The 27,923-nt window shown below is 35.2% G+C and overlaps 2 protein-coding genes across 2 annotated transcripts; one reads left to right on the top strand and one right to left on the bottom strand.

The window, feature by feature from the left end:
* The first annotated feature begins 16,672 nt into the window (after window positions 1–16,672).
* Window positions 16,673–20,986, top strand: LOC145133309 (uncharacterized). The gene is made up of 7 exons (XM_079068253.1): window positions 16,673–17,074; window positions 17,804–17,980; window positions 18,085–18,234; window positions 19,109–19,210; window positions 20,102–20,172; window positions 20,277–20,344; window positions 20,462–20,986. Exons 1-7 carry the CDS (start codon window positions 16,838–16,840, stop codon window positions 20,695–20,697), a joined length of 1,041 nt encoding a protein of 346 aa, XP_078924379.1. The 5' UTR covers window positions 16,673–16,837; the 3' UTR covers window positions 20,698–20,986.
* Window positions 20,987–21,588: 602 nt separating this feature from the next.
* Window positions 21,589–27,234, bottom strand: LOC145129353 (Major facilitator superfamily protein). Its single transcript, XM_079064051.1, has 4 exons — window positions 27,016–27,234; window positions 23,354–23,571; window positions 22,731–23,275; window positions 21,589–22,654 (listed from the first exon to the last, which is right to left on the bottom strand). The coding sequence occupies exons 1-4, from the start codon at window positions 27,149–27,151 to the stop codon at window positions 21,781–21,783; spliced, it is 1,773 nt and encodes a 590-aa protein (XP_078920177.1). The 5' UTR covers window positions 27,152–27,234; the 3' UTR covers window positions 21,589–21,780.
* Window positions 27,235–27,923: the final 689 nt, after the last annotated feature.

Genomic DNA, 27,923 nt, shown 5'->3' with positions numbered 1-27,923 from the left:
TTTCGTTTATTATTTTGGATGTATCTACGATTTACTTATGAATAGATCGATTATGGTTATTTTTATTTCTAACATATCTAAATAAAGCTGAACATAAAATTTATATAACCAAAAAAAACAGGTCAAAGGTGCTACAATTTGTACAAAATAATTATTAGATGCATAAATAGTAGGTTGTCAACATCGGGATCCTACGTGAGATCGTTTTTTGGTTTGCAAGATCGGGATCGGGATCTTAAGATCCCACAAAATATAACATAATTTTAATTTATAATTTTAAAACATGAAAAATATTTCAAACATTTAATTTTTCGTTCAATAGTTATAAAAACTTTAAAATATTAGTCATAGTCACAACACAAAATGATAAACTGTAAATTGGTAACGGTAAAAGACATAAATTGGTAAAAAAATCAATTGAAAAAAAAATCAAGGAAATGTAGGATTGGATCGGATCCCGATCCTACGATCCTACCTGCAATCCTACCCCAAATACGATTCGTTTACGATCCGGCTCATTTTTCATACCTAGGATCGTAGGACCATACGATCTTACGATCAGGATCGCGATTTTGACAACCATAATACATACGATGTCTAAATTGTATAATACAAAAAATTATATCAGTGTTACAATGATATGATTCTTGTAATCATATTTAACATGTTAATTGTTTATAAATAAAGATAAAAAAGAGGCTGTACAGAAGGATATCAAGTTATATCAGTCCACCACTGTCTATTCCATTTCAAACCGTAAGAAATAACCTATTATTTAAAGATATGTTTTTTCTTCACATTACAACCAATTTTATAGATGATTATTTTTGGATAAGAGTAAACGAATAAAGAATTAGACAATTTTCACAAAGAATATGTTAAATACCTTAATTTTTTTTATCGATGATTTATATTATATATTCAAGTTGAAATTGAAATAATATATTTTTAACAAGTATGCATATGAAAGAAAAATAAACTTATCATTAACTAGATGTTGGTTTAACCACGGCGTGACTCTTATAATCTCATGTCTCTTCAGATTCCACGACATGGCTAGAGAATACAACGGCGTGACTCTTAGAAGAATCTCAATTATGTATATGGTGATGAAGCTCACGACGTGAGCATTATAATCTCACGTCGTGAGGATAGAAGTTCCAGAAGATAACTACGATGATAGCAAGTTTCCTTGTCAGACACGGATTTGTACTTATTTAAAACAAAAATCTTTCAAAAATAATTATATGTTTTCGAATCTACAAGAAAAACATATTGACTTAATATCTAATAGAGATACTTAATGATCATAGATACATAACATGTGATAGATCGACATTGTTTAGTAAGTTACATATGTATGCTATTGTTTATAACATTTACATATATCTTTCTAACCATTATTAGGTTACCCTTTATATGAAGTGCTTACGAAAAAGACCGTGTGTGATGTATATTGGGTTGATCGGGACATATACATTGCATGTCTATAATTATATCATATTACATTATTGGACAAAAATATTGATTTTATATGATATTTAGTAAAAGAAATTATTATAATATGAAATTAATTTCTAGAAAAATATTTTTTTTGGAATATCTGAAAAGTTCTTTTGTGTGTCAGAAATATGTAGGGTAGAAAGCAATGGTGGTACTTTGAAGAACTATCAACATCATGAAAGGCTTTTAAAATTCATGATTCCGGTCTCATATCAGCTATCACTTTACAAATATGATAATTACAATAATACTACTTTTAAAATTATATTTTGTATTTTTTTTTAAGTTTAAAATAATTTTTTTAAAGATAGTTAATGTTTAGAAATTAATATCACCGAGTTATTAGACCGGTGGGAGTGACTACGGTCTTTACCACACCTCCGATGTCACACAAGCACAAGCACCGCCCCTTGACTACGATTAGGGTGCGGCTAGGGCCGCACTACGGTATCCCATGAGAGCGCTCCCTTTGTCCATTTTCCAAACTTCATGACCGTTGAACGGTCGAAATTTTTAAATTTTTTTTTCCTTTTTAACCTTCACTCACTCATATTTAAACCTCTCAAACCTTATAAATTCTTCACCAAACAAAATCACAAACACTTCATATTTTACCATCTTTTTGTTTCCAAAACCTTTAAAAATGTCATTTTCCAAAAAAGCATACGAAACAAAAAACATCAGGATTGAGCTTCAAGTTGTTTTGACGATGAATGAGGACGTCAAAAAACATTACGCTAATCGTTTTTAATTTGTAGTTTTTTTTCTAAGCTTTTAATCATTTGATGTGTTTTTAAGTTGTATTTTAATATTTCTAGTTTGTTTTTCTAAATTTTTAGTTTTTTTTTAAGTTATGCATTGTAATGATACTTTTATTTTTAGTTAATGAAATATATTTTTTTTAAATAAAGTTTTTATTTATTAAATAAATAAATAAAATTAAAAAAATTAAAAAATTAAAAAATTAAAAAAAAAAAGAAAACCAAGTGTGTCACCACTCATTGGGTATGACAACAAACCACATTTTTGTGGTAAAAACACACGTGGCGCCTACGTGGCAGTGTAGTTTCATGAGAGAGTGTGACACCACTCTCTCCAGCCTTAGTATCATCGAGTTAGTGATTCGTCAACGTCATGATTAGATCATGATTAGATCTTGAGACATCCAATATATATATATATATATATATATATATATATATATATATATATATATATATATATATATATATATATATATATATATAATTTGTTTAACCAAAAAAATTAAGGTTTCAGATGCTTATATGCATATTTTTTCAAGCGCATATATTCATATTTCTTATACTATAATGTTCGTAAGTAAATAATTTTTTTTAAAAAAAAACTCGTTTTTATTTACCAATCTATAAACACAATATTACAAGTATTTTATTTGATACAAAATAAAATATAAAAAAACAAAAAATGTCACAAATATTTAAAGTGATATCATTTTTTCGTGTTAAGATTTCCATATTTTCTTCAATTTATCACTTTTCACATCTTCAATATTTTTCACAAAATTTTCCAAATCTACAAGAAAATTAAAAAAAAAATTGATTAATGCAAGCACACTCACAAAAATGCATATGTATATATCATGTAAGATTTGCATGTGATTATATCATGTAAGATTCACATCTGATTATATCATATAAGATTCACATGTGATTATATAATGTGATATTCCCATGTGATTGTATCTTTTAAGATTCAAATGTTAAATTCAAAAGAAAATTTTGAAAAAAAATTAACGAAGAACACTCACACAAAATGCATGTGTGCTTATAAACATAATTCATATGTGATTCACTTGTAATTTACATGTGAATCACATGTAATTCATATGTGATTCACTTGTGATTTACATGTGAATTACATGTGATTCATATGTGAATTACATGTGATTTACATATGAATTACAAGTGAATCACATATGAATTACATGTGATTCACATGTAAATCACATGTAATTCACATATGATTCACATATAGTTCACATGTAAATCACAAGTGAATATGAATTACATTTTATTTGATACGTTTCAAACCAACAAGATGAAAATATAAAGGAAGACAAATACAAAAGCAATAATCTTAAATTCTAGATTATTGCTTACATATTGTTTTTAATATGATGCTTACTGGAAGTTATAGTAGACTAATAAATCACAAGTACAAAAGCAATATTCCTTTATCCTGGAAGCTGATATTTTTCTACAAAAGGACGATTTGAATTTGTACAAAAGGTATTAGAGTTAGGTACAAGTGACATTAAAGAGCATGTTAATCTTGTGTTTTATTAATGTCATTATCTCCTAAAGCTTCTTCTAAATCAAACAATCCAAGACAATAAAATGAAATTGTTCTACTATTTATTTCCAATCAAAGATGGTAACTAGGAGTAGACAGAGACTCTACGAGCAACATGAAATTGAATTACATAATCTTAACCTAGGAATCAGGAAAGAAGACAGTTAGTTACATTGGTCAAAACCAACAACTTTTGCATCATAAGTGGTCTGATAAACCAAAGTTACCCTGAACAAACATTTATCAGTTCAATCTTAGCAGATAAAAGTTATGGATTCATAGGGAAAAGGTAATTAACCAGCCACAGTTCAACACAATGGAAATACGAAACGCAACAAACCTGAGATCGGATGCACCATGTATAACATGATAATTTGTGACAACGTGACCTTTGGTATCCCATACAAAGCCTGGTCCACATCCTTAAGGAACCTCCAACACATCCACAGTAAACGCATCCTGTCTAAACCACATAATATTAAAGCTCAGTTGATTCCACGAAATCAATAAGCCAAACGTAAGCAATTAAGCATCGTAGGTTCATAACATGTAGCTTTTTCTAATATACTCATGAATGAGAATTAAAATTTAAAAATATATGCAAATGTGTTGGATCATTTACGGTTACACAATACTACAAAAACAATTGTGCTCAATAATTTGATTTTATTACTCTACATCAAATCCAGCACACACAATGAAGGACAAAAAACAAGTATCCATCGAAATCGGAACAAGTAAGATAAATACCTGGAAGCTAAGTTGGTAATGTAGACAACAAAAGGAGTATTCTCCTAGAAAATGACGAACAATGGCGAGCTCATCCGTCAGCAACTTCCTAGGCACAACGACAACGAAAGCGGCAGTTGAGTCCACACCGGTGACGAAGACAGAGGCGAAAAGAACTATTTCTTTTTGGTTTATGCTTATGGTCTGTATCGATGATTGACATCCCGAGTTTTTGTAATGTAATGAAAATATATTTCTTTAAGAAACGCTTTGATAAAATTTATATCATATTTTGTTTTGGGAACAAATTCCGCAATACTTTTCTTAAGAAGTTACTCTGATTTTTATTAAAAAGCATAAACGAAATCGGTCTTTTATGGCCGTAAAAATGGGGATGTCACACGTTGGGCGTACTCAACAGGTATGCGGGCGTATTACGCGTTTGACAATAGTCGAGGGGCTGACCACGTACGCGCAACGTACCCTTTGGTACGCCCAACGTACACACTGCCACCCTTTCTTCCCATTAAGAGCTTAATATTTAAGATCTTTCGTCCAAAATCCAGATCTATCCCTCAATTGATGTTCTTAATCATAAAGTTTCCAACTTTATCATCTTGCATAGCTATTAAGTACTCAATACCAAAAATCCTAACTTCTTAACTCTTTAAGACATCCTAGCTCATGCATGGAAGCAAACTAAGGTCCATGATCACATTTTTATGGTTCCTAATAACTCCATAATGGATAAAGTTTCCAACTTTATCCATTAGAATACTCCAAACAACCAAGATCTAGCCTTTAAGTCTCAAAGGGACCAAAAGTGCAGTTTTTCCAACTTAATCCATTAAGTCCAAGTCTCAAGCCTTTGGATCTAAATCAATATGATGTTTAGATGGATAAAGTTTTCAACTTTATCCACAACAAGGCCACACACTTTTAAGATACAAAATTTATGCACTAAAGTGACCAAAAGCTCATAACACCCAAAACTAGCTAGATCTAACAAATGCATCATCAAGATTCAAGCTTTATACCTCTAGAAGAAAGATCAAGGGAACAAAGTGTGGATCTACAAGCTCCAATGCAACCAACATTTCTCAAATGAGCTCCTTTTTCTCTAATATGCACCAAGAACACTCCAAATCACTTAAAAACACCTTCTTTTTGCTCACAAGGCTCAAACTAGGGTTATGGTTTCAAGGGAGGGTGTTGAAGAGGTGGAGGCTGAGAATGAAATGGGTTTGGGGAAGTTAAGGAGCTTAAATAGGGCTCAAACAACGAAAATAGGGTTTTGGGCACTGATCGCGTACGCCCAACGTACTCCTGGTACGCCCAATGTACTCAGGGATGCCCTAGTACGCCCAACGTACTTCCTCATATGCTCAGCGTACGCGGCTAAGCCAAAAACCTTCCTAATTTCAAACGGTCATAACTTCTTCGTTCCAACTCGGTTTTCGACGATCTTTATATCCACAAAAAGGTATTTCAGAGACCCACAATATTATCTAGATATCTTGGACTATAAACTTCCCGAACAAAAATCCATATTTCATGCAAGAAGTTCAAAACATCACTTTTCCCGTTTTACCCTTTGACTCCAACACAAACCAAACTCTTGGATCACATAATCTACATTACCCACATCCATATGGTTCTAAAACTCTTTTTCCCCAAAGCTCGAATCCTTGTGATACTTTATCTTTGGTTCAGGGCCCCAAATTATGAAACGACTTCAAACAGGGTATTACAACTCTCCCCCGCTTAAATTAGATTTCGTCCTCGAAATCACTCCTCGCTACTTTCCAGGCGGTTAGACGATCCGACCATAACTTCCAGATCCATGATAAAAGTCGACCCTAACATACGATGACCTTCCAATAATCGAACCCATCCTTAGCAAAACTCACATAGTGACGAATATGAATCCTTGCTCCCGCTGACCTTAAGCAATAAAGGACATCCATCACTACTCAGCTCAAGTCCAGGAATCCAATACCTTATCTGACTTTTTAACATACAAAACCATTATGAATCACAACCAACATGGATCCACTTCTCAATCTAATCTGAATGAAATCCTTACGACCCTAAATTATCCTGCCAACCAAACATTCACATTTTCGATCTATCCAAGATTTGTTGAGCTCTGAGTTGATCTATCAGTTATCTGAAGCGTCGGATTCACAACCGTCGCTGAAACCGACATCCTTACAAACGTCTGTACCACGAGATTCTATCCAAGATTCTATATGGCAAAGCTACTCTAACTTACTTGTATATAAGGCTTCAACAACCCTCCTATTCCAACCAGGGATGACATAACCAACCATTACACCGATGCAACATAATCTACTTTGCTCTAAATGAATGCTACATGCCCAGCTGTAGTCTTACATCACGACCGGCCCCAGACGTCCCACAACCTTCCTCAGTCCCACAAATGTTGTGGCCTTCCCACAATCTCGCGGCCCATCCTACGATGGTCTAATTCCACCTAAAGGAGACTATGAGCCAAATCGTAGATTCACCACACTCCTACAAATGCTTAAGGACTAGGTGAATGCTACGGGTCACCCCACAGTCTTACAACACTACAACACTCCCTGCCAACCTAGTGAATGCTACAACCACCCCCACAGTCTTACAACACCTCTATACTACCATGATCCTAACCCATGGTTTTACCGCTCATCTACCATACCAACCATAATCATCATGAGTCGAACCCGCATCCGACTATACCCTAACCAGGTGTTTGGTTATGCTTTGAACCCTAAAGCCTTAATCAGACAAGAGCATGCAAAGAGGCCCTAACACAACCCTTAACCTATTCCTGATTACATACCCACCATGTGTCACTACTGATGTGCAATGTAACCTGAATATCCATTCTTGTGCAACCCTTAGACCAAACGATTCTCCCCCCACTTGGATTTGACTACGCTCTTCCAATCCACAAAAATGATGGATTTCCAATCCATCTCACAACCTTACAATTCAAACTGTCGACAACCTGAGCTTACAAGAACTAACATTCCCTTACTAGCCAATCTTAGCGATCACACACATTCCAAAACCAGATGACTACTTCTTGAAATCTCAACGAGCTCAATAATCCCAAGTACTTCCCATGATACAAATCTAAATCCTTAGCCACTTCAGCTCGGGAAAAAAAACTGTAACCCTCGACCGAAACGAAAAGGATCACCAACAAAACTACCCATTTGCCGAAAAATAGATGCACTCAAAACATCTCTAACAAGGTCCACTTACATCCTCTTAACAATCCCAACATCTGATCAAACTCATGCGGCCAGTTCATCACCCACACTCTGAAGTGATGGTTTACAACTACTCTTGCCCTACTAGCAGTAACAATTGGTTCAAAGCATGACAACGATCAACTAACATCCATCCTGAGAGATACAAGTGCTCCTGAATTTTGACTTCGTTGTCCCATATGGGGACAACCAGCTTCCACGAGATCATTCCTATGAGCTCCTGGTGTGAGTACCACATTTTCATTCCTGAAGACATGAATTTGAAGTTACTCATCCGACACTTGCGTTCTGAATAATCCTTTACACCTATCAATCGTGACAAATCTTCACCAGCTCGAGTTCCAATAATCTCATGAACTTGTCAACTACTGATCTTACACCCACGATCAAACCAACTCCTCATTTCCTCGAAACCAGGAAGAACCCTTACATAGCATGCCTTCAAACCTGACATGCCCACCTTACGAATTCCTTGAATTCTTGTTGATATCGCCAAATACCAAATCGATTGCTGATCTTTTCTCACCTTAAGCTTGTTCCGATGATGGTCGATGCCTCCCATATCGAAATCCAAAACTAGCTCGCCCAAATATCTCCTAAACATGGCTTTCGGTATGCAAAATGGCATATGAAGATTCTCAAGATAAAATGTCTAGACCATCATGAAGAAAACTTTAATTTCTAAGTGGAGACTTTGATAAACCACGCATAATGTATCACACACAAACATACAATCATAAACACAATTAATAAGAACATGAAAGAAGTGAATACAACACCTACCTGCGACGTCTATTGATGGAACTCGGATCCCCCGACCTATGAATGCAATGCTCAGCTCCTCACCACATGAACCTCCACTCTACCCTCATGACTATCAGTAATACTCAGAGTGGCTGGAGTAGGTGTCCTCACCGCTCCACTTATTAACTCCGGACAGTCGACCTTCTTGTGGCCCACTTGGTTGCAGTGAAAACACAACGGACCCGATCTACGAGGGAAATCCCTACTGAAATGACTCATTGACCACAAGTGAAACATCCCTTTACTGTCTCCCGACAACCTCATTCATGGGTCCTCCCACACTTGGCACAATAGCCTTGGCCCTGATGGCCTCCCAAATGCAAATCATGGGTCTTGGGTCTCTTCGCAGAACCCCCAATTTTCTGCACCTGCTCTGGCTTCCTCTCCCCCATGTGCTCTAAATCAATCTCCTGCTCCCGGGCTCTAGCAATCATGTCCTCCAAAGTCCGAAAAGCTGAAAAGGTCACAAACTCCCTGATATCGTCTTGCAGCATATCATGGTACATTGTCTTTTTCATATCCTCATTTGCGGCATATTGTGGAACCAAAAGAGCCCTCTCCGTAAACTTGGCGGTGATCTCCGCCACAGTCTCAGTCGTCTGGCGAAGGTCTTGAAACTCCCTCGGCAACTGCTGTACCTCAATAGCTGGTGCAAACTCTGCCCTAAACCAGGTCACAAACTCAATCCAAGTCATCATCTCGATGGCTTCGCCTCCCAAAGCGAAGTCTACCTCCTCCCACAAATCTCGAGCTTTGTCTTTCAGAAGACAAAAAGCAAATCTGACCTTCGACCCCTCAGGGCAGAAACTTGTCTGCTGGGCATTCTCCATGTCAGCGATCCATTGGCGGCTAGCAATGGGGTCCTTAGCTACAAAGAAGTATGGAGCTCCACAAACCTTAAACTCCCAAAATGAGGGAGTTTGCGTTCCCAACTGTCCGACGCGAACTCGGCCCGAAAAGCCCTGAGTCGCTCATCTAGGAACTCCATACTCCCAGAACGGTACGCATCCAGACAGTCCTGCATAATCTTCATAATCCTCTCCTTGATTGTACCAAATATCATAGGAGTCTGCTCCAAAATACCGCGGGTGATCTCTGACGAGATGAGCTCCCGCATCTGCTCATTAATCGGCTCAGTTCCAGCACCATAACCCAAACCTCTTCAATGAGTGCTCATCACCATTCTCAAAAGCAACCAAACAATACTCAGAACATACTCAAAGAGTCCTCATCCCACATGCTTCCTAGATTCTTCGTGCCCATCCTTGATTTGAGTATGGATCCTGTGCTTCCAGTAGAACGGGCCCAATACTACCTTCCACACCTATCCATACTTTCCTCAAGAATTATCTTGAATCCTCTAAGTCACCCTATCAAACTGGTACTCTAAATACCTTCTGAACAACACATCTATACCCACTAAAACACCTCCTAGGCTCTCCTAGGTTCCTCATCCTCAACCTGCCATCAGCTGTTGAAGACTCCCACTAATGTCAGCTAACTACTTCATGAATACAATCACATGTAACAAATCTTAGATAATCCTTCGAGTAAAAGGCTTAACCTTACAACGGTTGGACTCAGACGAGAGCTGCACAATATGGTCAAATCCATAACTCTAATATTATTTAACCTTTGCAGCATGAAACTTAACATATTCATGAAATAATTAGCTCACATTAGTATGAGTCCCACAAAGCACAAAGCATGCAACATTCGGGCATCGGAAAAACTAACCAGAGCATCACTTAATCAGGCCATTCTATCCCCAATCATTTGAAAACCATATTAGCATGCAATTCTAAAAGCTCAAACAACAGGCATATAAATGCATCTCTCCTAATCTTGAAATCTTGAGCAGATCCTTAGCCCTATTCTAGCATGGAATTCTCATAACATATATCATAACAAACATGCATGGGTATTATGGGAATCACTTACTTAAGCTCGACTGATTGCACGCATCACACCCCTTTTTTTTATAAAAAAAAAATCTTTTTTGCTTTTTTTTCTTTCAAAAGGTTTCCAACTCCTTAGTTTGAGTTCAGTCACACCCGAGGGTGTGCCCGAATCCCTCAAACCAAGACTCTGATACCAACTTGTAACGTCCCCAAAAATTCATAGTAAAATTTTCATTTTTAAAACAATAAACCATACAAACGAGTTGTTCTTAAGCCGATCAAAGTGAATATATTATTTAAACATCAGAGTAAATATTGAAAATTTACAATGTAGAAAACTCTCGTGGATGCGGTGCAGTCACGCCGGGCCCTTACCTTCCAAACCGAAAGTACTTGAAACCATAAACATAAAACCGTAAGCACAAAGCTTAGTGAGTTTCCCAAAATACCCCATACCATACATGCATAACAATCAAACATAAACGGTTCTATTTCACCCCCTTCGGTATCTTTCAACCGGTACTTGGTCTATTTCACCCCTTTCGGTATCATTCAACCGGTACTAGGTCTATTTTACCCCCTTCGGTATCTTTCAACCAGTACTGGGTCTATTTCACCCCCTTCGGTCTCTTTCAACTAGTATCAGGTCAATTTCACCCCTACAACTAAGCATACAATAATATAAGCAATAGTCACAAAGACAACAAGTACATACATGCATAACAGTAAGTGTCACAAGGACAACTATCATCCTGCAAACATAATCCAGTGGGCCGACATTGGTGCCTTCGACCCACGAGTGTAGTGAAGAGACTCACCTCCCAATCTGAAAGATCGTTGAACAGGACACTGCTCCGAATATCAGCTCTACCGGTCACCTATTCATTAGAAGATGACCAAGCTTAACTTATCATCAATATACCTAAACTACCCCTAAGTCAAAATTGGTCAAAGTCAACCAGGTCAACTCGGTGAGTACGCTAGGCGTACTCAACAGGTTCGCGGGGTGTATTATGCGTTTGAACAGAGTCGAGGGGTTGGCCAAGTACGCGCAACGTACCCTTTGGTACGCCCAACGTACGCGGCTACCACCCTTTCTTCCCATTAAAAGATTAATCCTTAAGCTCTTTCGTCCAAAATCCAGATCTAGCCCTCAAATTATGTTTTTAATCATAACGTTTCCAACTTTATCATCTTGCATAACTATTAAGTTCTCAATACTAAAAATCCTAACTTCTTAACTCTTTAAGACATCCTTGCTCATGCATGGAAGTAAACTAAGGTCCAAGATCACATTTTTATGGTTCCTAAGAACTCTATAATGGATAAAGCTTCCAACTTTATCCATTAGAATAGTCCAAAAAACCAAGATCTAGTCTCTAAGTCTCAAAGGGACCAAAAATGCATCTTTTCCAACTTAATCCATTAAGTCCAAGTCTCAAGCCTTTGGATCTAAATCAATATAATGTTTAGATGGATAAAGTTTCCAACTTTATCCATAACAAGGTTACACACTTTCAAGATCTAAACTTTATGCACTAAAGTGACCAAAAGCTCATAACACCCAAAACTAGCTAGATCTAGCAAATGCATCATCAAGATTCAAGTTTTATACCTCTAGAAGAAAGATCAAGGTGACACAAAGTCTGGATCTACAAGCTCCAATGCAACCAACACTTCTTAAATGAGCTCATTTTTCTATAAGATGCACCAAGAACACTCCAAAGCACTTAAAAACACTTTCTTTTTTCTCACAAGGCTCAAACTAGGGTTATGGTTTCAAGGGAGGGTGTTCGAGAGGTGGAGGATGAGAATGAAATGGGTTTGAGCCTTGTGAGAAAAAAGAAAGTAGGGATGCCCTAACGTACACCTAACGTACTCAGGGATGCCCTAGTACGCCCAACGAAAATAGGGTTTGGGAACTGATCGCGTACGCCTAACGTACTCAGGGATGCCCTAGTACGCCCAACGTACTTCCCCGTACGCCCAACGTATGCGGCTAAGCCAAAAACCTTCCTAACTTCAAACGGTCATAACTTCTTCGTTCCAACTCCGTTTTCAACGATCTTTATATCAACAGAAAGGTACTGAAGAGCCCCAAAATATTATCTAGATATATTGGACTAAAAACTTCCCGAACAAAAATCCATATCTCATGCAAGAAGTCCGAAACATCACTTTTCCCATTTTACCCTTTGACTCCAACACAAACCAAACTATTGGATCACATAATCTATATTACCCACATCCAAATGGGTCTAAATCTCTCTTTCCCCAAAACCCAAAGCCTTATAATACTTGATCTTCGGGTCACGGTCCCGAATTATAAAACGATTTGAAACAGGGTGTTAAATTTATATCAAAAATCTTTTTTTGAATGACTGAATATCTGACTACCAATTTAAATCATTGGAAACATTTTTTCACAAAATTAAGGGTTTTATGGTCGTACGTATTCGAAATAATCATTGTAATTCTAAAAATCTAAATCAAAATTAATTATCAAATAGTGATTTATTTAAATTATAAGTAGTTATATTCTAAAAATCAATTTTCTTATAACATATTCTAAAAATCAAATTTCTTATAACAATCCTTACATACTTATTCAGAATAGATCATATCTTAAAAGACCAAAACCCTAAACCCAAAAATGTTTATAACTAGGGAAGATTCCCGCGTTGCGGGATTGGATACGCCAAAGTAATCCTAAGCCACATTTCACCCATTTTAAGTTTAAACTTTTAAAAAATCTATCAAGAATTTAACAGGTAACGTACAAAGTAAATCATCACTATGAAGATCATAGAAATTGTATGAGCTCAACTACAAACTTTCCCTTCTTGGTTTCGTTCACTTCTCCTATCTGTGCAAATACAAAACACGAAGGTGTTGTTTGACAAAACCAAAAAAATTGTGTTTCTTTTTTAACCAAATACAGAAAAAATGACTTAAAAGAGAAAGTTTGGAAAATAATATACTTTCCCCATTAAGTCGTGACCTTTCACAAAATTCCCCTCATCCAAACAATATACCCATAGTTACATGAAGTAAGAATTCTTTTCCATTGCGTGTCACAACCAAATTAAAGATATGTTAAAGAAACTTTTTAAAGAAGAAATATATGTTAATTTGCAGCGAATACAGCATACCAATTTGTGTTTCTTGAACACCATCATTGTCCTATAATCAAAAGCAAAAAGGGGATAATGAGAAAAGAAGCAAAAAAGCTATTTTTAGAATGTATATTAACTTCATAAGTGTCAATTAATTATTAAAAACGATGAAACCTAAATTGAAGAAATTGTAGTAGGATGTTTACAGTTCCCACGAAACCCATCTTGTATCACTTAGAAATTACTTTATGAGATTCGATCAATAAAATATGTGGGATAAAAAAAATGGTTAAATTTTATGATCCATAATTGTAATACTTAATTTCTATGGTTTTCTTTCTTTCAATTTGTTGTTTTTTAACTAATTATAAAAGTATGGGACCAGGATGTTACCGGTTTCGGTTCCAACTTTTTAGGAACTGCCAGTCCAGTTCCGGTTCCTTGTAATTTGGTTGGGTACCTACATATGCTGACTGTTACATGTAATGCTGGATAATCTCTTTTTTTGCCCTCTTAGAATTCCAACATGAGAAGAGATGTCGAGATCAAATTTAAAAGGGTTATACAGAAGAAACTACTTTTTTTGAAATATATCAAGAAAATTGTCAAAGCTTTCTATCTTTTAAGCTCTTATTGCAACAAAAAGTAACTTTAGTAAATGACAACTGATTTCATGAAAAACCTTGTAGATTTACATCATGCATCTCAGCTCCATCTCCACCAATGATGACAATTGATTTCTTGTATCACCTTTTTTCATAATACAACTACATAGTTCATCATTAGAAACGTAGGTTTCCTCTGCAGCAACAACTTTGGGGTTATTATTTTTTTTAAAACAGTTGAAAGTAGGTTTGTCAAATTGGAAAAAAAAGAGGTTCAACATGTTGGTTTGGGTAAATTACTTTAATTGTGGACCAGTTTTCCCTTGTTATCATTTAGCCTCATCAAAATGGAATAACACATGCATCTCGTAGCTTGGGATGCAAAACAATAATAAAGATTCAAGACTATAAAGGACAGTGATAGAGGGTAATAAGGGAATTCACTAATGTTAGAAAGCTACCATCCCAGACATGACTATATACATGTTACTATTTCCCCTTCTTTTGATTAAGTGTTATATCTGGGTACATAAAAGAATGAAATCATGATTTTTTAGAAGTAAAATCAGACATAATAGCAACTTAATATGCATACTTGTAAACTTATACACTGTAAGTTTCGTTGGTAAATTACTGGAAAGTCATGAATACATAAAGACAAATACCCATTTATCTTTATTTTATTTGTGGAAAAGAAAAAATATTACCAGCTGTTGAGAGGGAAGTCGTCTAAAACTCTATCATGTTATGCAATAAAATCATCACACCACAATCTCAGAAATGAAATTAATATCGTTTCAGAACAATACAATAAATAATTTGATTAATATTTTTCTTTTTGTTTCATTACCAAAAATTACCTTTTCATATTCCAGTGCTTGCAAAATCATTTCAACCTGGAAAATAAAAAACGTAAAATATTTAAATAAAAAAATATAAATGTTTTGAAAACAATTAAAACATGGAGATTAAGTAGAATAAAATAAACATACTTTGTCAAAATCTTTCACAAGATTTGGCTCGTGGGAAGCATTATCCTCATATTCTGTCTAGAGTTCTTGAATTTCTTCAGCTGTATACCAAAAGTACCCCTCATCCCACCACCAAGAACATTTCACATTTCATTTAAAGCTGTTTGCTGAAGTGTATTCTTTTCAATCTTAGGTACACCATCAGAAGGTGTTATATCTCCCACAATAGCTATAAAATTCAGATTATGTTATCAAGTTTTAATAATCCACAAATACAAAAGATAAATCATGGAACAAATGGTAATTTTCAGGAATTAATTGTGTACCTTCTGCAATGTCGTGCACAATTGCAATCTTCATATACTTATTCAAGATTATACAGAAAAGTTGTGTTTTGATCGATGATTAGTGGAAAGATTGAAATCAGAAGAAGCAAAATGTAACTAAATCGAACCTTCCCTGTTGACTCTTTTTCTCCAGCTTCTTTTTACCATTTATGAATGGGCCCGGAACAGGCTGAACAAAGATGGTCATCCCGATTAACATTTAGTGCCACTGAAAATACCTACCACAAAACCCTACTTAATTTCCAAAGGCACAATCCTAACACAAAGAACACCGAAAGCATGGAGTTAACAAATGACAGAGGACTGAGGGGACAAAGTAGAGCAGAGGGAACACACCTGGAAGCCGACGGCGAGCATGTATTGGCGAAGAGGAGGAATCAACACAAACCGAAATGAGAATCTCCACAGCGAGCAGCGGATGCAGCGATGATATCATTTAGAAGACAAATTGAAGAAGGAATCATCACCCAAATATAGAAAGTTAGGGCTTTTACCATGCGCTTTGGCTTAATCGGAGGAGCTACCTGCAATATTTAGGGAGTGAAATTAATGGTGAAAAGAAACTGGAAGGTCGACATGAGGTGTGCAACAGAAGCAAATAAGCGAAAGGAGAAGCCAACTAAGGGAGAAAAGCAGTGGAGATTAACCTAAGGCGGTGGAGGAATAAGCGAAAGAAGAAACAGTGGACAGAAATCTAATGCCTATTGGCTCAGTCGGTTGCCATTGGAATCTGGAGACGGTGCGATTGGAATATGGAATAGGTGGAATGAGCCGGAAAAAACACGTAGATGGTGGTTGGGGATTTCAAACCACGTGTAAAGCAATATCTAGAAAAAGGCAAAATATAAAAAAATTAACCAAAATTAAACCCATCAAATAAAAAAGGAAAACCCAAAAAAAAACCCACCAATCACAGCCAAGTACCGTTCACCTGGCACTAATTTATATATATATATATATAATGATTTAATGATTTAATCGGAGACATCCATTTTTCAAACAAATTAAAACACCCTTTAGCGGGCTTGGGGTTTGCAGGCCGGGTCAGGGTCATTAACTGGACTTTGTTTAACAAAAAATGAAGAGTCATTTGCACGCAACATTAGGGTTTTGCAGGGGTTTCTCCCCTCTTCGAGTCTAGACGCTCATGAGCGAATCGTATGAATCATCTACGAATTTAATTTCTAAGTTCAGGTTATTTCAATTCTGAGTGTTACAGTTTTCATCGCACAAATTTCTGTGGATGGAAGCTCAAGTGGGGATGTCTAGTCATGGGGGAGTCGTGGACGGCAGTACAGCGGTGAAGTTTTTGCAAAAGCAGCAGGCGGTGGCACCATCTCCTTCGCCACGTCAACACCAACAACAACATCAACAGTCTGCGGAGATAGGCACGGTACCGCAGCTTCTAGCCGGAGGTATTGCTGGGGCTTTTAGCAAAACATGTACAGCTCCACTCGCACGCCTCACTATTCTCTTTCAGGTCATCATACCACTTGATACTTACGATTCTTATTAACTTATAAATTCGTATCTTAAAATGAAATGAAAATTTGGAAATTGGACTTGCGGATTTTGGGGTTTAAGATTCAAAAGTCTTGTAGGTTTATGACCATGGTTACTAAAATATCATAAGTGTAGGCATCTGTGCGTTCTTCTGCCTAGCTGTCTTCTAAGCAACCGTCTTCGAATTTCCTGTTCTAACAATTTGGTGCTACATTCATGATTCATCCTACACAATGAAAAAGTTTACATACCTATTATCTCAACTCCTAATGACAAGCATAACATTGCCTCCTAAGTCTCGATTAAATTTTGCTAATATTCAAGATTGCGTCTGACCTAAGTTTGTTGTGAAATGTGAGGTGCCTTGCATTGAATTTGATAAAGTCGTCACTTTTAACATTCAGTGACACTTGAGGATTATGAAAGGAATGTTTTGAATTAACTGAATGTAGTGTCATCAACTTTCTCTTGGAATCTTGCAGAGCTTTTTAAACACTTATAGATTAATTTAAGTTTAATAGGAACAAACGGAAGGGTTGCATATCACATGTAGTTTTGGTTTGGAGGGAGTATGTTTATCTTGGTGATACAGCATAAAGATATTAGCTTTATACATTTTTGTGGTATATGCCTTTGGGCATTATAATTGATGGGCACTACTGTAATCTTTAAATTGGTTTGTCATTTTTGTGTTTGACTTATGTAGGTGCAAGGTATGCATTCTGAGGTTGCACTGTTGAGCAGGCCTTGTATCTGGAATGAGGCTTTGCGTATTGCTAATGAAGAGGGTTTTAGAGCCTTTTGGAAAGGAAATCTAGTTACTATTGCTCATCGCCTTCCTTACACTGCAGTTAACTTCTATGCCTATGAACAGTTCAAAAAAGTGAGTTTTTTTTATCCATATATATTACTATTTTGTTTAATATCATGTTACACTGCTGTTATAATGAGTGATGACCATTAACTTGTTTCTCTTATCACTTGCAGTTGTTAAAGTCAATTCCAAGTATTAGAAATAACAGTGAAAGTGCAGCTGCAGATGCTTGTGTACACTTTGTGGGTGGTGGAATGTCAGGAATAACAGCTGCTATGGCCACTTATCCTTTAGATCTTGTCAGGACACGTCTTGCAGCTCAGGTGTGAAAAATACCTAAAAATTTTATGACTATTCTTTATGTTTTTATAGAAATGTTTGTTAAGTTTCTCGATATATCAGTATTCTCAGCTTTTGATGTTATTAATAATGTATCAGTGTTCTAAAATGCATTAGGTGGAGCTTGGTGGTTGACCAAGTGCCCAATGTTTAATTGGTCAAACTGGGATTAATTGGATAATTAAGTGGACAAATTAAACAATCCACTTTTAATGTATGGAATCTGTTTGGTACTTGGTACAGATAGCCTTCAATGCTAGAATTACATATTTTCCTATCTATATTATTATAATATATATAAATATGTGCTATCAAAATCAATTCTACTCTCCAATATTTTTAATATATTGTCTATATTTTACAAAGATTAAGCAATCTCTTCTAACAAGTTAACATTCTGTGAAAGTGAAGTAGTTCGTAAGTCTATGTTGTTGGGGGTTCTTTATCAGAACCACATAACAAAATACACTTCTTTTTTAGTTTCTTCTCTCAATCAAATATGATTGACTTTGTACAATAGTCTCTTGATTCTCCAATTCCACTTGGAAGATGGAATTGAAACTTGCAAGCTGAGATCAGAACTCAGAAGACAAAATCAGAACTTGGAACATGCCAGATGGATTCTGTTGCAGCAGGTAAGTAATATGTTTGTTTAATCTGATTGAGCTAAACCGCTTAATTTTCCAATTTGGTCATAATTGGAGCACTGTTGTCTCTTCCCTCTTTGCCTAATCTGATTTTTAGAACACTGGTTTTTATCTAGTCTTGTTAATAATATATTTATACTCTCTTTGAATACCAATCAAGTTATTCTTGTAGGGGCTATATGATCTTACATTTGTTTATTTTGTGTTGCAGAGAAGCACAGTATACTATCATGGAATTGGGCATGCACTTCGTACAATTATCAGAGATGAGGGGTTTGTTGGCTTGTATAAGGGACTTGGAGCAACCTTATTGGTAATGTTTAAGGCCCCCTTCCTTTTTATTTTTTTATTTTTTTATTAAAGCATCTCCAATCCAACACCAAATCCCATTTTATACACCATTTTGGTGTTAAACTTTCATGTGTACATATATATGTTTCTTCGAGTTTGAGTTTTTACATTTCTATATAATTTAATCTGTGTAGTTAAGTAGTTATGTTTTTAAATGTAATACTTGGTACTTGTAATATTTTTTTATTATATTAAATTGATAGTAATTAATCATCTATTATTTTAATCTTTATGTTTCAGATTTAGTTACTTTTGAAAATTGACATTATATATATAATTTTTATGGTTATAATTATTCGATAAGATAAGTTACAAAGTTATTGTAAAAGAAAACAGTAAGACGCAGTTATAAAAGCTAATAAGTATAAGGTGTATTTTTGAAAGTCTATACAAGTTAGAAAAAAGGAATATACTTGGAATATTCTTTTTGGTTTAAAAAATTGTAAATTACTCTTTGCATTAAATAAATAAACATACCACAGGGACAGTTTCTGTAATTTACTCTTTTGTGTAGTTACTGCAGAAAGAAAAGGCTCTCTGATTAAGTAGTAACTATTTACAAATTTGCCCTCTTTTTTTTTCCTTCCATTTCCTCATTTCCCCAAAGGTGCTGTCATTTTCTCAAATATTTTTAAGCATTATATAGCAAGACAGCCTTGGACCATCTCCAACCCATAACACCATTATAAATCATGCTTTGGGTCCCTTGCAACAATTCTTAACCCTTTTGGTCCCTTGAAGATGCTTTTATAACATTTTTATCCCTAAGTTGGATGCTGTTAGTTTGGCTGTTAAGTAAACATGAAATGACTATTTTACCCTTACTAATATACTTTTTTATGTTTTCATGCAGGGTGTTGGACCAAGCATTGCAATAAGCTTTTCCGTTTATGAAATGTTGCGATCAAATTGGAAATCTCAAAGGTCCACATTTTTATATACTCTATAAACCAAAAAAATACAATCTCTCTCTCTCTCTCTCTCTCTCTCTCTCTCTCTCTCTGCATTAACACCCTTATCTACAACAGGCCAGATGATTCCACTGTGATGGTGAGTTTGGCTTGTGGCAGTCTCTCTGGCATTGCTTCTTCTACAGGTGAATTTTTCAAAGCCATAATTTCTACTTCCATTTTTCTTTTTATTCCTTTCTCTCTTTTTTTTTAATATATATATATATATATATATATTTATAATTTTCATCGTGTATTTGCAGCAACATTCCCGTTGGATCTTGTGAGAAGGAGAAAGCAGTTGGAAGGAGTGGGTGGGCGGGCCCGTGTTTACAATACAGGCTTACTTGGGACATTTGGGCACATTATACGCACTGAAGGCTTTCGTGGTCTATATAGAGGAATACTTCCTGAATATTACAAAGTTGTCCCAGGTGTAGGAATCGTATTCATGACATACGAGACACTCAAGAAACTTTTTTCAGATAGGCCGGTCTAGGTTACAACTTTTAACATATATTTCAATTCCACATTTTCAACGCCAGTATCATTATCATTATCAGTATCAGTATGAAGATCTTTTAGGAAAAATCTAATGCTCTTTGTAGGTTACACAGGCAGGCTATGTTGTCATTGCTGTCTTGAGTTATATTTATCGTGTATATGTTGTAGATCCGGAATTGCATGTGTTCTGATTCCGGTGCTTTTTTTTTTTTTTTTGTTTTGGTTTAGGACGGCAACCTGAAAATTTTGATGGTATAAATTTTGATGATATGTTATCTGTTTAATGTTTTTTTTTCTTGGTTCTAATTGAAATGTAGAAAATCAAATACAATTGATCTGAAACAATAGGAAATGTTTGGTTCATTCTGGCAGATAATAATGGAATTGGAATCAGAGATTTTATTCCATTGTGTGTTTTTGTGATCTTTTAAAATTCCATGCTTGATTGATTTTTCTCTCAGGGTGGGGGGAAAGGAATTCGATTCCAAATAAAACGACCAAAAAAAATCCAAATTATATATGTACATATGTTCAAATAGTTAAAAGCAAAATGTTTAAATATAATTGAAAATTTAAAAAGTATTCAATTTACATTATTAAATTATTAATTTCATGAACCAATTCTCAAAGTATCAGATTATTTTTTATAGAATAAATTTCATTTTTGATTGTCGAGTCTGATTATTTTAGTCTTGGGTTTAAAAAGTTTTTTTTTTCCCTTGGTGTTGGTACTTATTTGAAGTTTTGTCCTCGTTTCAATTAGAAAGATTATATTTTTGGAAATAAAATTGTAAAAATTTGATATAACGGAGCCAAAAGATTAAAATTTTTACAAATTAAAAACCTCAATTACAAAAAAACAACTTTTAAAACCAAAATAATAAAATTCATCCAAGCTAATATGATTCACTTTAACTTATTTGATAGATTTTTGAAGTAGTTTGCAGAACACAATAGTGCGACACGTGCAACATGCACAAATAGAATATATTACAACAAAAATTTTCTACTAAATGGATCAAATAAAACATACCAAACTATATAATACGATTTTACTGTATAACATAACACATATATATCAAGCCCTTGCCACGTGGCCGTGACCTTGGTAGCAATCGGCCACAGCCACCGTCGTTGATTTCTGTACGTTCTTGTACGAGTATCTGCGCGCTACAAATACATACACACACAGATTCACTGCAGCGATTGCCGCCAGCAACCAATAAAAGTAGTCGAGACGGCTACCATTCAAATCCTTCCCAAACCAACTTTTTCCTGACACTTTTGTAGTCACATGATCCACAATTGTGATCAAGAAACTACTCATAAAGTTTCCAGCTCCAATCACACTTAGGTAAAGAGCGATTCCGATGCTTCTCATGGAATCAGGAACTTGATCATAAAAGTATTCTTGAAGACCAACTAAAGTGAACGCATCCCCAATTCCGATGATTAAAAACTGTGGTGCTAACCAGAACACACTCATTCCGGCCGACCCGTGTAACGGATTGTCTCCCACGACGGCTAGACGCTTTCTTTCAACAACGGCGGAAACGACCATTGTTGTGACGGAAAACACCATTCCGATTCCGATTCTTTGGAGGATGTTGATTCCTCTTTCCGTTCCGGTTACCCGCCTTAGCAAAGGGACTAGGATTCTATCGTAAATTGTTACGGAAACGATAATTCCGAGAGCGGATAGGCCAAATATCGATGCGGGTGGGAGGATGAAAGTATGGGTGATTTTGCGGTTTAGTAACACGCCTTGTTTGATAAAGAACGTTGTTGATTGTGCCACACAGATACCGAAAGGTAACGATGTTAGCCAAATAGGGATCATGTTTAAAAGCAACTTCGTTTCTTCTACTCTTGTTACTGTCGATAGTCGCCATGGATCTTGTTTCTTGTCAGCAAAATCTTCTTCTTCGATCACCGCGGCTTTATCAAGAAACCTGTAAACGGAAATGTTACTAAACTAAATGACTATTTTAACATTTTGTCTAAATTATAAGCAAGAAAATTGTTTACTTGAAGGTGTTTGTGTGGCAAAGGAGGCGCTCTCGGGCTTTTTCTGATTTTTGGACCTCATATAACTCACTAGGGCTAGTAGGGTAAGGTAATTTTCTCTTAGAAAATGCTGCAACACATACTTGTACCATAGGCTTCAACGGGTTCACAGGCTTGCGGTATCTATAGAAAGGCCTACCGATGATGAAGATGGCCACCGAACAAGCCATAGCCATGGTGAGAATGATATCTGCTTGACCCCAACCAACATGGTCTTGCATGTACACAATGAGTGTTACACCGAGCAATAGCCCTGAGCAAAGGGCCACACTCCACCAATTGAAGAATGACATCTTTTTCTTGCGTTCTTCTGGATGATCATCATCGAATTGATCAGCTCCGAAGCTTTCTAACGAAGGTTTGTGCCCACCCGTGCCCACGGATACCAAATATATTGCAATGAAGAACACAACTACATGGATCTTTCTAGGTTCTACACAATGCCCGTGGTTTGCACAAGGTTTTAAACTCGGAATCATACTAGACATTGTCAACAGAATCAAACCCTGTAAATAAGAAATACGTTAAAATTAATCTCGTTTGATAACACTTGAGGAGTTAAAGGAGAGTAGGTTACAACTTACCATTAGATAGATAATTGATGATAAAAGAACTGTTCGAAAACGTCCCAAGTAACTGTCGGCTAGAAATCCTCCGACAAGTGGCATTAGAGTCGTTACTCCGGCCCATTGATTAGCGTTCTTAGCCGATGTTTTTACATCTTGATGAAGGACTTTAGTGAGGTATATAATCAAACTTGTCGCTATCCCAAAGTAACATAGCCTCTCTGCAAACTCGATGGCTACAATCACACAAACATTGTAAACGATATTACAACTAATGATTATATCCTGCAAACCAAAACCCTAAAACTGTATGAAACTCATCATTTGGCACAAGTGATGTCACGGCATACGTAACTTGAAACGATATCAAAATGTAAGTGAAACAGAATCATTAGAGCGTCTCGGATGTCAAAATCATTGGATATGGATTTGTATTAAATCTTTTTAAATGATGACATATTTTTTAAAGACATAACTTTCTTTTCATTATACATGAGATGATAGGAATAAGTCTTTTGAATAGTTGATAGATTAACCAAATACTCAAATAGCCAATTAAAATACAACTTTTACTTTTTAACTTTGCTTTTGGGTGTAGCAGTGGGTCATGCCAAGACCTTCAAAAATCACCCCGACACGGACAATCCCATCTCAAGTCTGGGCCGAACAGCTGCAAAGGTACGACCAAGTCCGGGGCTCTGGAAAGACGTTAAAACATCCCGCCACAAACCTGATATTCACGACTCTGCCACCAGATGTGTGTCTCTCATAACTCTCCATTCCAGATAAATATCTGAAAAGGACTCAATACTATACTGTATATACGAACACACCATAGGTGTGCCTCTTCACCAACATTATAAATGCCTTATTTATAGGAGGGACCAACAAGGAAACAATTTACTCCCAAATTTTCTGTATTACTCTCATACACTCTCTTGTATATACACAACTAACTTTAGCGTGAGAGTGACAGAGTGTAATCCCAACACCCGATTACATATGACCCTAGTGCCTCTTTGTGATTAACAAGTTTTGGAAAAGAAACAACTCCACTCTATATCTATCCTTTAATACTAAAATCCCTATCTCAAATACTTAAGTTATGACTCAAAGTATTGTCACCTTATAATTTTATTAATTTTAACATCTAATTACCTTTCCAATGATTAATCTTTTCTAATTATTATTATTATTATTATTATTATTATTATTAATTTTTTTATGTTGTTTATTTTACTATTTTATCATTATCTATTTGACATGTTTTATAAAACCCTCATGTTTAATTAATCATTTTAAATACAAATCATATTTTAATACAAAAATATAAACACAACCATATCAAGTCTATTTACATACACAAAATACGAAAAAAGTAATAACTTTATATTTATAAAAATTAAAAAAAAAAGTTGAAAATATTGTATACTCGTTATAAAATTTATATTTCATAAATTAAATTGCATTAAATATTTAATATAAATAATTAGTTAGTAAAGGGATACCGTTAATGATTAAGGTTAGGCTAATACCCATTAGGGTTTAACTTAGACGAATATCTCATTTTGTATTTCTATTTATATGAGGTTAAATGCTCATTATCGAACGATATCAAAGCATCCTATAATATAACATAATATCAAAGCTCTAGGTTAAAACCCTACTGATGACAACAACCACATCCGTCACCCTCCACATCCGACGACCTTCTTTAATAGTTGTTGGAGGTGCCTTATTACATTTATTTTTTCTTCCAAATAATAATACAACTGCCGACACCAAACCAAATCTCCTTCATGGACTTCTTCTACTACATCGTCTGCTTTTGCCTCCTCCTCAGATGGCCTTTGCCTCCGAGCCTTCTGTCTCCTCCTTGGATGGTTCCTACCTTCGAGCCTTCTGTATCCTCCTTGGATGGACCCTCTCCTCGACTTGCCTCTTCTTCACTTCTTCACTGGATCTCTTTTCCGAGTTAGCCTCTTCTGATGCCGTTGTTGCCTCCTTCCAATGACACCTTCTCCGTAGGCAGTCTCTGATCTACAATGCTCTCTCTCTCTCTCTCTCTCTCTCTCTCTCTCTCCCTATATATATATATATATATATATATATATATATATATATATATATATATATATATATATATATATATATATGGTCGCCGATCTCGTCGAAATTGACTCCGTCCACCACAACTCGAGCCTTCTTTCTTTATCGCTGCCTTTCTTTAGACTCTTGTCTCGCCGACTCCATGATAGTCACCGCCGCCGACGACTCTCGCTTCTTCTAAAATGGACCCACTTCTGACTACCGCTTATTCTCTCTTCTTTTCCGACAAACAGTCACTATAGCCGCCATCGTAAGATCTCTGTCAACGCTACTGCCACTGTTTTCATCCATTTTTTTTTTCCGGTTTAGTTGCCTCATAGCAATCAAACCCTAGGGGGATATTAGTGATTATGGTTACACTAATACCCATTAGGGTTTATGTTAGATCTAGCGCTGATTTTATATTTCTATTTATATAAGGTTGCTCATCATCGAAATATATCAAAGCATTCCAAAATAGAGTAGATACAAAATATTTAAAAGTAAATATAATTAAATGGGTAAAATGAAATATGATTAAATAAAAGAGTTGGATGTAAAAAACATTAAATGATCAAGAACAATAAAACAAAATAGTTATATGTTCCAATAGCATTGTATGGTTAATACAAAAAAATAATGATATTAATTAGTTATAAAAAAACTCTCATTAAAAATGCTCTTAAGGTAGCGTGTAGTCGTAGTATGGGGGTCGGCATACCACGATGGACACGAACACACACACCCCGTCCATAGTCTCTCTCTCTCTCTCTCTCTCTCTCTCTCTCTCTCTCTCTCTCTCTCTCTCTCTCTCTCTCTCTCTCTCTCTCTCTCTCTCTCTCTCTCTCTGAAACAACAAATATAACCTACTACTAAATTATACTTTTTAAATCCATCTATATCCACGACGGGACTTGAACTCTTAACCTCAATAAGAGAGAACAACATTGGATACCGTTGGGCTAACAATGTATAATTATAGCCTTCCTTTTCAAGTACTATACTACACACTATCCTTAGTGAAATATGATGCAATATATTAGTATTTGATTTAATATATATTTTTATAAATATTTTATTAAAAGTAATAACCGACATTTTTATAAATCAAAATTAAAAAACCCCAAACGAATATTACTATATATTAGTTAATATTAATGAACTAATATACAAATTTAAACTGAAATATTTGAAAAGTATTATATTTTATACTAAAAAAGATAAAGCATGATTTTTTCCCGATGTCACATGAATCATGTTACTTGGATGGATCCTCTACCATCGATTTGGTGTTTTAGGGAACAAGAAGAAGCTAATATACATTTCAAAATAAATATGATAGATAACTTTACGTATATTTAATAGAACTGTCGATTAATTATACTCTTAAACATTTCAAACTTAAAATATACAGCAAGAAAACGTCAAAATACGAGTGAATGTTGCAAAAAGACCCATTTTTCATGAATATAAAAGTTCTTAAAAACCAATAATTAAATTTTAAAACCAAAATGTACTGTAAGATTTTTTTTAAAAGCAACTAGCTAGAAATTGAAGAAAAACAAATAAAATTAGGGTGGTTGATTAATTACCGATAATGAACAATGATGCTTTCCAAGCACCAGTCGAAGAACGAAGAGGTGTTTGTCCTCTATGATCAAACGAGGAGTCGTAAACCCATTTTTGTTCGTCAATTTCTACTTGTTGACCTTTCTCAAGATGCTCCATAAATCTCTCACCTGCAAAGTGTAATTTAAGTTTGGAATATTGATGAAGAAGATGTGTTTTTAATGGGAAGCTTTTGTGTTGTTTATATAGTCACAGATTCTGCCTTATCTCCCCTTTTTAGTGGGTTGGTAATTCAAGTATGAAAAAATGTTAAACTAATCATTATATTTATGTATGGTATGTATTTAGATGTGTTTGTAACAATAGAATTACGTGATTATACTTAGTTAAGTGGTTGGTTGATTAGAATTCAAACAAAAATGATACAATTAATATCGTCTAAGAGTATGAATAATAACTAGTTAATATTGATTTATATACTAATAAATAATTGAAAAGATAAAAATACAGCAATAATTCTATCTGTTTGTCATATTTGCATTAGAAATAGTCGACCTTTTCTTTTGGTGAGCAACTTATGAGGTCTTAAATGACCGACAAAAAGTACTAAATACTATCAAGTTAATGCTAGCTTTTATCTTTCAGTAGTCCAAGTACACTTGTTTAATGAACTGATGCATGTATATATGTTTTTTTTAGATAGATACGTTAGATAATGTTATACAGTAAATAATATGAAGAACAACGACCCAATTTTAAACGAACGGATTGTTTATATTTGGCAATTGGCATGGAGCATATTACATAGCTATTCAGCATGTTTATGAATAAGTAAGAGCATAACTCGCATGTTAATTGTATCGGAGGAGATTATTTGGCTCGGTGTTGAAAGAATTCCTCTACGAGCTTGGTCTACTAATTCATTCAATTA

The sequence above is a fragment of the Lactuca virosa genome, chromosome 8 (assembly GCF_052849685.1).
Source record: "Lactuca virosa cultivar CGN04683 chromosome 8, Lactuca_virosa_CGN04683_v6, whole genome shotgun sequence".
Taxonomy (NCBI): Eukaryota; Viridiplantae; Streptophyta; class Magnoliopsida; order Asterales; family Asteraceae; genus Lactuca; species Lactuca virosa.
The sequence above is the reverse complement of the archived record's forward strand: the minus strand, read 5'-3'. Positions and strand labels throughout refer to the sequence as shown.

What these genes read in the sequence shown, in the direction of transcription:
- LOC145133309 (XM_079068253.1), top strand. Translation starts at nt 16,838, where the DNA reads ATGGAAGCTCAAGTGGGGATGTCTAGTCATGGGGGAGTCGTGGACGGC. An exon ending in GCCTCACTATTCTCTTTCAG is followed by an intron (nt 17,075 to 17,803) that starts GTCATCATACCA and finishes TGACTTATGTAG; the next exon opens with GTGCAAGGTATGCATTCTGA. An exon ending in TGGCATTGCTTCTTCTACAG is followed by an intron (nt 20,345 to 20,461) that starts GTGAATTTTTCA and finishes GTGTATTTGCAG; the next exon opens with CAACATTCCCGTTGGATCTT.
- LOC145129353 (XM_079064051.1), bottom strand. Translation starts at nt 27,151, where the DNA reads ATGGAGCATCTTGAGAAAGGTCAACAAGTAGAAATTGACGAACAAAAA. An exon ending in AGCATCATTGTTCATTATCG is followed by an intron (nt 23,572 to 27,015) that starts GTAATTAATCAA and finishes GTGTGATTGTAG; the next exon opens with CCATCGAGTTTGCAGAGAGG. An exon ending in TGCCACACAAACACCTTCAA is followed by an intron (nt 22,655 to 22,730) that starts GTAAACAATTTT and finishes TTCCGTTTACAG; the next exon opens with GTTTCTTGATAAAGCCGCGG.